This window comes from Mastomys coucha, unplaced genomic scaffold (genome assembly GCF_008632895.1).
Source record: "Mastomys coucha isolate ucsf_1 unplaced genomic scaffold, UCSF_Mcou_1 pScaffold7, whole genome shotgun sequence".
Lineage (NCBI taxonomy): Eukaryota > Metazoa > Chordata > Mammalia > Rodentia > Muridae > Mastomys > Mastomys coucha.
In genome coordinates, this window is record NW_022196913.1 from 63,018,957 (window position 1) to 63,029,382 (window position 10,426).

Sequence of the window (10,426 nt, forward strand, 5' to 3'; positions counted from 1 at the left end):
GAATATTACTATATGGCCTAAAAATTATTCTTTCAATATTTTGCCCTTTTGCTGCTTTCTGCATTTGTCTAAAAAAAAGTCTGTCTGTGTTGTATGGCTATCAGTGGCCAGTCTCATGCAGCTCTGTAATGAAAAGGAGCAAGCGGAGCGAGGGAAGATATCAAATGTCCACTTTAAGGAGAAAGGGGGAGCAGGAGGTGTAAACAGAGGAAAGACAAGCCAGATGCCAAGTGGAATAAAGGGAGCGCTGGCCTCAGAGCAAGGCCCGCCCAGCTCAGCTGCCAACTTGTGAAAAGGAATGAAGAAACCCTTAGGGCCAGGCATGGTGGTGCACACCTTTAACCCTGGCGCTCTGAAGGCAGAGGATGGTGGATCTCTGAGTTGACTTTAAAATCAAAGGAACAAGAAAGGTGTTATGGCATCTCCTTCTGTGGAAAGGAAAGCTGCTGAGGCCAGGTGTGTGTCAGGGATGTCTCTGCATGGCAGTTCAGAGAGGCCATTTCGTGAAGCTGTGAAAGAAACCTGGATTGCCTTGGAGACCCTGAAGTATTGGAGATACAAGAGCTGTGGGACACCTGCTGAGGAGAGCTGCTAACAGGGAGTGGAACCAGCCCAAGAGATTAGCAGGGAGTGGAACCAGCCCAAGAGAGAGAAGTGTTACAGTCAACAAACTCAGCAAAGCAGAGAGGAGTTGGAGATCTGGAGTGCTTTGACATCAGACATGGAAGTGCAGAGTTTGGAGTTTGCCCGGCTGGTTTTCTGTCTCGCTTTGACCCAGTGCTTCCTCACTCTGCTCCCTTCCCTCCCCTTTGCAATGGTGATTATATCCTGTGTCATCGTGTGTTGGAAGTATGTGGTCTGCCCTTTCATTTTGATTATATAGGTGATTACAGTTAAGAGATAGCCATAAGTCTCAGAATAGATTTTTGAATTTGGGATTTTTAAAAAGTGTTGCGACTAGGCCCGGCAGTGGTGGCACACACCTTTAATCCCAGCACTTGGGAGGCAGAGGCAGGCGGATTTCTGAGTTCCAGGACAGCCTGGTCTACAGAGTGAGTTAGTTCCAGGACAGCCAGGGCTACACAGAGAAACCCTGTCTTGAAAAACCAAAAAGTGTTGAGACCAATTTACTGTGGGGCCTACTGAAGCTGGACTGAGTGCATTCTGCATTACAATTCTGCTACCAGCCTGTGGGGGCCAGGAGTGGAATGTGCTGGTTTGAAGGAAAATCGCCCCTTGTGGCCCTGTTGGAGGAAGTATGTCCCTGGGGGTGGGCTTTGTGGTCAATCTCTCTTCCTGCTGCCTGTCTATGCAGGTGTAGAACTCTCAGCTACCTCTCCAGCACCATGTCTTCTTGCATACTGTCATTTTTCTGGCCATGATGACAATGGAGTGAACCTCTAAAATTGTAAGCCACCCCAATTAAATGTTCCCCTTTATAAGAGCTGCCTTGATCATATTATCTCTTCACAGCAATAGAAACTCTAGCTAAGAAGACACACCCCCAAGTTGTCCACTCACCTCCATACATGTGCTGTGGCATACATGAATGTGCATGCATACATGTACAAATGTACACAGGTACATATTCACACTCCACACAATGAAATTTTAAGAGTGAAAATTCAAAATAAAATGAAGCATTGCACATGGTTGTGGGTCCCTCTGATTGAGGATGCGTAGAGAACAGGGCGTAAGGCAGTACTTTCTAAATGTTTTAGACCATACATCCCTTTAAATAAAGAAGTGAAACAAAAGACTAACAAAAGCTTTCATGCAAGTGTTGCATTATATGTACATTGTGGATATACGAATGTTTAAATATGGAAGTAAAATGTAAAAGATAGAACAGAGGTTCTTACATTTTTCCTGTACACCACTTACTACGAACAACTCTGAATTATTAGCAAAGAGTGCTTATCCTGTCATCTGCAGCAGCACAGATAAAAACAGCGGACATTAAGTTAGTGAACTATGCCTAGCACAGGAAGATGAATGTGAAGCATTTCAACCCACTTAAGCAACATAACAAAGTCAACCTAAGGCAGGGAGTAGACGAGCAGTCAGAGGAGGAGGGCAAGCGGGAGGTTAACAGGCAGTCAGAGGAGCAGGGCAGGTGGGAGGTTAACTCGCAGTCAGAGGAGGAGGGCAAGCGGAGGTTAACAGGCACCCAGTACAACTGGGTTAGGTAGGTGGATCCAGTTTTCATGGTCCACTTAGATTTACGTGTCAACCTGATACAAACAGAGTCACCTGAGGAGGGTGTCTCCCTTGGTGGGGTCCCCAATGAGAAGGACCTGTGGATAGATCTGTGTGGCACTGTCTTGACTGTCGACTGATATAGGCTGGCTAACTGTTGTTCTAGGGTAGATACAGCAGCAAATAGACCAACAAGCTATGCTCCTCCATGATCTTTCTTCTCGCGGAGTTCCTGTCCTGACTTCTCTCAGTGACAGATGGTTTGTGACCAGAAGCTGAAATTTACCTCTCCCTCTGAGCTTCCATCACAGAATTAACACAGCAGCAGAAAGGAGACTCTAACAGGCATTGCACCAGTGTGGTGTGCTGTGCTGAGCCTCGCCATGGGGTCTGGAAAAGAATGTAGGCTTTGGCACTGTGGCCTGGAAAAGCTGTTGAGCGCTCAGAGTGAGAGCATGGAAGGTATGGATGCCAAGAGAAATGCACACAGTGGAGGCCTAGGATCACAGGGAAGCCAAGATTCTCTTAAGACTTGGGATGGGGCCATTGTGAGATATTATGGAACAAGAATATGTTGATCAATTGGGGCTGAGAGTCAGTTATGATTAATAAGAGAGCAATACCACTGAATGAAGTGTGTTCTACTGGGGCACTAAGGAAATATTTGCACAGGGTCAGCACATAGAGGCTGTGGTTCCAAGGGGGACAATACTACATCTCAAGCTGGCAGCAAAACCTGGCAATTTGTAAAGGTTCCCACATTGTGCTGGTTTTGAAAGCACAAAAGATGCAAGACTGTGGGAACCATGGCAAGCGGGTGAGGCCTGGTGCCATGTGGCAGGGACCAGGAGAGACAGACCACTGGGGAAGGCACATCCTCAGTTGTAGTGGAGAATATCAGAGCTTCCAGGACCGTGGGATGGCTGTCAAGGGTAGCCACAGGTATAGGCAGAGCAGCCCCATGGACATGGATGGCAAAGATGAAGAAATGGGACCGTTGGAGCCGTTTGGAGCTGGAAATGGCAGTGGCTGAGTCCTGCGGGGTCTGGATCTCCATTGCTGACTGTTCATATGCCCGTGATTTCCCTTCTGGGGTAAGAAAGTGTGTAACTTTTATTCTGTAGGTGCCCACAGTTAAGAGGCTCTGGATTTTTGTACTTTAATTTTAATTTAATAGGTATGTGTAGGTCTATGTGTAGGTATAACACATGTGTGCAGGAGCTTACAGAGGCCAGATGACTCAGGCCCCCTGGAGCAGGAGTTAAAAGTGGTTGTGAGCCACCTGAAGTGGGTGTTGGGAACTAAACTCTAGCCCTGTAGAAGACAAGTGTTCTAACCACTGAGTCATTTCTCCAGCCTACAAGGCTTGACTTTCAAAAGAGACCTTGAACTTTTAAAGCACTGGAATTTTTTAGACTGGACTTTTAAAATCAATTTTTAAAAGTGTGTTTTATATTAGCATGAGATTGCTGGGGCAGAGGAATAAAAGGGCATAGATTAAAAGTAGCGTGTTTGTGTGTCAAGCTGCTAAGGGATGGCCTGTTGGAGTTTTGCTTTGATTGTCAATTTGACACAGCCTTGTCCTGAGAAGGGAGTCTCAGTAGAGGGATTGTCTAGATCAGACTGTCCTGCAGGCGTACCTGTGGGGAACTGTCAGCTGATGCAGAAGGGCTCCGCTCACTGTGAGGCGCATCATTCTGTGGGCAGGGTGCCCTGAACTGTATGAGAAAGACAGCTGAGCATGAGCCAACCAAAGTGAGCCAGCAAGCAGCAGCCACCGTACTTTGAGTTCCTGCCCTGACTCCCAGTGATGGAAAAAAACTTTCTCCTCCCCTGAGTTGCTTTTTAACAGTGTTTTATCCCAGCAACAGAAGGGAAGCTCGCATGAAGCAATTTACTATCCATTTTAAAATAACTAGAAAAATCCTAGTGTTTCTCCTGTATGAAAGTAGTATTTGAAGAGATAAATATGCTAATTACCTTGTTTGATCACTGTATATTGTATACACAGGCTGAATTGTATTACTATGCTCCATAAATAGATCCAAATATAAATTTACAAATATTAGAGTTCAAATATATAATTTTTAATCGTGGAAGTGTTCCATCTTCAGTGAATTGTTGAGCAATCTGCTACTAAAATGATCTAAAGAGTCTCATTGCTTAAAAATAATTAGAAACTACTGTAAAAAATAATTTTAAGCACTTCCATTAATTAATCTGCTACTGGGATTCCCCTGTTTGAGAATATTATTCTTGGTAAGAGCAGAAAGAAAGCCAAAGGGCCGCTCAGAAGAATAAATAGAACACAACTGTGTCCAGTATTGTCCAGGGAGGTACTATGCATGGTGTTGTCCACAGGTCCAAAGTCAATGTTATCTGCCACAGAACTCCACATAAAATGGAAGCCGTATTCTGGGACAGGGTCTCACCATGTAGGTCTGGCTGGTGTGGAACCTACCTGGAACTTGCAGCAACCTGCCACCTCAATACTAAGATCCACATGGGCATCCACATGGGCATCCGTCTGCTCTATCTAACAATGCCCTATCCTCATGCTTTATCATGGGCATCCATCTGCTCTATCTAACAATGCCCTATCCTCATGCTTTACCACGGGCATCCGTCTGCTCTAACAATGCCCTATCCTCATGCTTTACCGTGGGCATCCGTCTGCTCTATCTAACAATGCCCTATCCTCATGCTTTACCATGGGCATCCGTCTGCTCTATCTAGCAATGCCCTATCCTCATGCTTTACCATGCTTTCCAAATCTAACTTATGCTTGCAGTACTGTGCTAGCATTAACACTGCTTTCCCCAGATGAGTCTGCACTACTTTGTGCAAATACTGTAATAAATACAGCTGTACTACATTGCCTGTCGTTCTCAAGGGGAACGTACTACTTAGTTTCGTTTGCTTGCTTGTTTCCTGCATGGCCTAGTAGCAGTCCTGGGCGGACAGAATGTCTTACTGCTTACGTGTGCTGTGTACTAGGTACTTCTCCTCAGGTCTGGAAGCTCAGGGCTCTGGTTTAACACTGTAGGACCCTCAGGTCTGGAAGTTCAGGGCTCTGGTTTAACACTGTAGGACCCTCAGGTCTGGAAGCTCAGGGCTCTGGTTTAACACTGTAGGACCCTCTGCACAGCTGGGAAGCAGGTATATAGGATGCCTGTCTGTCCCTTCAGCAGCCAGTCCCTCCCATCAGTCGGTTCAATAGGAGATATGTGGCACTTTCTGCTGTTTTCCCACAAGCTCCTCTAATGTCCCCTCTCTCCCCCAATATAAAACACAAGGTTCAGCGAGTCCCCAGGCTTCCAGCTCTCCTCTTCTTTCTCTTGCTTTGGTAAGAAATACTGGAGAGAAATTTCAAGTTCAAAACCTCATATGAAACAGGGCATTGGGATCATTTGGCACTGAAATAAAACATGCTTTAAAAGACTAAGTCTGGGAAGCCAGTGATTGAATCACGTCTTACAGCTGAGAAGCGCTATATTCCCTCTCAAATGAAAATTGTAACTAAAAGGGATTTTACTGGAATTTGTATTTTTGTTTGGATGGTGGAGAATTTCTGCCCAAAACACCAACTCTTCCACAAGATTGGCAAGTTGCTCGCACCTAGCCCCATTACCAAAGATACAAAGGTGACAGATGAGCTGGCTCAGCAGGGCAGGGGCAGACCTGGCCCCTGAGTACCACGTGGTAAAAGGGAGGCCATCCAAGCATGTACATGTGTATCCCTCTCAAACTGTGAGCGCACAAGCTATGTGCTCTCCTTGCGAATGGTGAGAGACTTTCATATTCCTTTCTGTGATCTGTGACTTCAGGTGAGAAGCAGCTGAGGAGGCCACGCTCAAGGGATGCATTAGTTCCCAGGTGCCTGGCAATATCAGGAAGGGTACATGCAGGTGCCACTGTGGGAAGACATCTGTCTAATCAACCAATGCTCATAGTACCAGGTAAATGCCAGAGGAACTCATTAGCTGACCAAGTCTCAAGGGTTATCAGATTTATCAGGTGTATGATCACGTGACCCAAGTCCATGGAGACCACCCCCTGGTCACTCGTCCTCATACAGCAGCTCCAGCTCCAGGGAATACTGACTTACTTTGGGGGACAGCACTCGCCCATGCTTAAGCTTCTCATCCACACTGTTCCTCTGTCTCTGGAGCTGATCCCTTTCTTTCTGAAGCGCTTGGACTTGTTCTGAAATCTTCATTTTCTCCTCGGTTGGGCTGCTCTCAAGCTGCAAGCTCTTCTCAGATAACTCTTGGTCCAGCAAGTTCAGACGAGCTGATATTTTGAGACTGTCTGTGCTTAAGGCCTAGAAAGACACAACCCACCAGATAGAAAACTGTTACAAGAAATTCAGACATCTGAAAAAAACAGAACCAGTTAGCATTTTATTGAGGTATTGATGTTTTAAGGTCTCTAAAAATTTCCTTTTTCTATTTTTATCTTTTATAACACGTTCTAAAGGGGTTCGCTAACTAAAATCTTAAAGGTTACTTGAAGTTATTTGAAGTTATGGGGGCTAGTGGGGTGGCTCAGTGGTTGAGAGCACTGGCTCTCTCCAGAGAGCTGGGGTTTAGTTCCAAGCATTTACATGGCAGCTCACATGTCTGTAGCTCCAGTCCCAGAGGATCTGGTACCCTTTCTGGCCTCCTTGGGCACTGCACACACACAATGCAACTTAACTATACATGCAGGTAGAACACTCAGACTCTTTAAAAAAAAAAAGGTTTTGAGAGGCAATTTTCTTTTTTCTCTTATTTTATTGTTACAATTCCTTAAGATATTAATATTTGGTGTTTTTCAGCATACTTTTTAATGCTTATTTGGGTCAGAAAAGAATTTGGTCAGATTTATGGAGATGTTCATTATAACTTAAAATATGGTTATATACTTCCACATGGTTTCTTTCTTTTTTTCCTTTTTTTGATTTTTTCGAGACAGGGTTTCTCTGTATAGCCCTGGCTGTCCTGGAACTCACTCTGTAGACCAGGCTGGCCTCGAACTCAGAAATCCGCCTGCCTCTGCCTCCCAAGTGCTGGGATTAAAGGTGTGCGCCACCACCGCCTGGCTTCCCATATGGTTTCTAACATACATATAAACTATCAAAGTTTATTATATAATAAAAGGAGAACCATTTCTCAGGCTAAGTCTCCTTAGCCCCTTTAGTTGGTCCTCCTAGTGTGCTGCCATGTATCTAGACAATCATTCTCAGATGCTGTGTATTACAAGAGCCCTTCCCTCCTCTGTCTTCCCACTTTGAACTATCATAGAGCTTTTGGCTAAGTCAGTAGTCACTTAGTTCATTATGAATGCATAACCATTAATTTCACAGCTAATGTATCTAAAAAAAAAATCATACTTTTACTTGATACATCTTTTTTGTACCTGGTAGCTAATTCTTCTCCAAAAAAACTGTAAAATCTGATACTTTGTTCATTTAATCAAAGTCAGCAATAAATGTTTTCAATAATCTTTTTATTTTCACATTATGTAGTGTGTGTACATGCATGCAAGCACATACCACAGCGTGAGAATGAAAGCTGGAGACAGCTTATGGAATCCCTTCTCCACTTCCACCTTGTGAGCTCTGGGTGCCAGACTCACCCTTACCACTGAGCCATTTCAATGTCTTCTTTTCTTGAAACGTTTCACCCAGAGGTCTTGCCTGTGGGGGCTTACGGGGAGTGCCCAGTGCTGTGGGGCTTCAGCCATGGCGCTCGCGCTCCTGAAGCACACGCAGCTTCCTGAGGCAGCTTCCACAGTCAATCTCTGCTTCCACACTAATTAGGAATTTGGGCTAAGAGAAGGATTTTTCTTTCTTTTTTTTTTTTTTGGTTTTTCGAGACAGGGTTTCTCTGTGTAGCCCTGGCTGACCTGGAACACACTCTGTAGACCAGGCTGGCCTCGAACTCAGAAATCCACCTGCCTCTGCCTCCCAAGTGCCAGGATTAAAGGCGTGCACCACCACTGCCTGGTGAGGAGGATTTTTTACTTGAAATAATTTGCCTCATAAATTTGAAGACTGCTTTGGATCTTTTAACTTTCAATGAAGAAAATCTAGTGCTGCTCTGGCTTAGACCGACAAGTGACTAGCTCCTTCTATCTGGAGGCACTGAACATCTGGTTTTCCATCTAAACCTTTCCCAGTGCTTTGCCTTGGACTCTCACTGGGCTGGGCCCTTGATGGCTTTTTCAGTCTAGAACCTCATGTTGTATTGAGAAGTTTTTTATTTTTTTTCTTTTTTTAAGATTTATCTTTATTTTATGTGAATTAGTATTTTGCCTGTGTGTATACATATGTAACATTCGTGTTCCTAGGGAGGTCAGATAAGGGCATAGGATCCCCTGGAACTGAAGTTCCAGATGGTTGTGAGCCAGCATGTGGCTGTTGGGAATAGAACCCGAGTCGTCTGCAAGAGAATCAAGGCTCTGAACAGCTGAGCATCTCCCCAGGCCTGGAGACTTCACATGCTGTGTGTTTGATAGCTCCTGTCTTCTCTTCTCGGTCTGGATTTCCTATTACTGTGTACTGTGCTTTCAGAGTTATTTGAGATATTCTCCCTTTATTTTCTAGTGATTTTTCTTTTAACTTACTCTCAAATATTTAAAACTTTTCTGCTTACCTTTTCACTTCCTAATAGTTTTTTCGTGTCTTTAATGACCTGTACTTCCTGTTTTATGGCTACAGTATATTTTTTTTATACCACATTAAAGATATAAAAGTCTTCTCTGAAGTTTTTTTTTTTTTTCAGCTTCTTGTTCTAGTCTTCGAATCTCCCAGTTCCTTTTTCCTTTAGTTGAAATGTTTGGGTTTTTTTGTTTTGTTTTGTTTTTTTTTGTTTTGGTTTTTTTCAAGACAGGGTTTCTCTGTATAGCCCTGGCTGTCCTGGAACTCACTCTGTACACCAGGCTGGCCTCAAACTCAGAAATCCGCCTGCCTCTGCCTCCCAAGTGCTGGGATTAAAGGTGTGCGCCACCACCACCCAGCTCTGAAGTGTTTGTTTTTATTTTTGAGGAAGGGTCTCACTATGTAGCTGTGGCTGACCTGGAACTCACTCTGTAGATCAAGTCAGCCTTAAGCTCACAGAACTCTGCCTGCCTCTGCCTCCACAGTGCTAGGATAAAAGGCATAAAGCACCACAGCAGGCAATGTTGTTAGCATTTAAGAATCACACACTGGGGCTAGAAAGATGGCTGGTGGGTAAAGTGGTTGCCGCAGGAGCCTGAGGCCCAGAGTTTAGATTTTCAGAACCCTATAAAGGCTGGATGCAGAGGCTCTAATCTTAGTGTACCCCACAGGGAGACTGGAGCTGGACATAGGAAAACTGCCAGAAGCTTGAAGGTCAGCTGGCATCATCTACCCAACAGTGACTCAAACGAGCTGGAAGGCAAGAACTGATCCCTAAGGAGAGTCCTCTGACCTCCAGATGCATGCTATAGCACCACCTCCACCCCCTACCCCCACTCCCCGCTGGAGTGAGTCAGGTATTTAACAGCTCATGAATGATGGCAGGAATTCCAGCACTTCAGGACTTGGTAGGGTGATGCAGGAGGACCCCAAGTTCCATGGCAGCCTGGGCTCCATTGTAAAAACCATGTCTCCAAACAAGTGAGCAATCTGGTAAGATGTGATGACAGGATTCATGTGGGACCCTAAATGTTTAAGTGTTCTCACTGCTGTTGCAGGGGTCACTTCAAAACGGTGCTGGCTGCTGTAAGGATCACTCTAGCTGACAGCATGTTGGTATGTGTCGAGCGAGGCTTAGGAGATGGAGGCCTCAGAACTTGCATGTGGACCTCCATGCATTCCTTAAGTGGGGCTTTCTGACTAATCCCTGCCATCTCCTGTGAGAAAAGAACACTTTGCCACTGTGTCCTGCTTCCATCCTGCGCCTCACTGTGTCCTGCTTCCACCCTGTGCCTCACTGTGTCCTGCTTTCATCCTGCGTCTCACTGTGTCCTGTTTCCATCCTGCGCCTCACTGTGTCCTGCTTCCACCCTATGCCTCACTGTGTCCTGCTTCCACCCTGCGCCTCACTGTGTCCTGCTTCCACCCTGCGCCTCACTGTGTCCTGCTTCCATCCTGTGTCTCACTGTGTCCTGCTTCCACCCTGTGCCTCACTGTGTTCTGCTTCCACCCTGCACCTCACTGTGTCCTGCTTCCACCCTGCGCCTCACTGTGTCCTGCTTCCATCCTGTGTCTCACTGTGTC

At 45.4% G+C, this 10,426-nt stretch overlaps 1 protein-coding gene and 1 long non-coding RNA gene across 13 annotated transcripts in view; one reads left to right on the top strand and one right to left on the bottom strand.

Annotated features, from left to right (window-relative positions):
• The window catches only part of LOC116081874, a 32,207-nt gene that overhangs the window by 19,740 nt on the left and 2,041 nt on the right, over window positions 1-10,426 (top strand). For 2 of the 7 annotated variants that reach the window (XR_004115055.1, XR_004115057.1), the window contains 2 exons: window positions 6,027-6,158; window positions 9,514-9,835. The exons of 1 other annotated variant lie outside the window; for it this stretch is intronic. This is a non-coding gene — a long non-coding RNA (uncharacterized LOC116081874). Of the gene's footprint in view, window positions 1-104; window positions 850-6,026; window positions 6,159-9,513; window positions 9,836-10,426 lie in introns of those variants that run through there. 4 more of the 7 variants (XR_004115056.1, XR_004115059.1, XR_004115058.1 and 1 more) reach the window with 2 other exon arrangements.
• Window positions 1-10,426, bottom strand: part of Kif27 (kinesin family member 27) — an 82,700-nt gene that overhangs the window by 12,231 nt on the left and 60,043 nt on the right. For 4 of the 6 annotated variants that reach the window (XM_031358587.1, XM_031358586.1, XM_031358583.1 and 1 more), the window contains 2 exons: window positions 6,308-6,523; window positions 3,840-3,917 (listed from right to left, as the gene is read on the bottom strand). In XM_031358587.1, coding sequence (XP_031214447.1) covers window positions 3,840-3,917; window positions 6,308-6,523 — 294 coding nt within the window. The remainder of the gene's footprint in view (window positions 1-3,839; window positions 3,918-6,307; window positions 6,524-10,426) is intronic. The other 2 variants (XM_031358588.1, XM_031358585.1) reach the window with 1 other exon arrangement.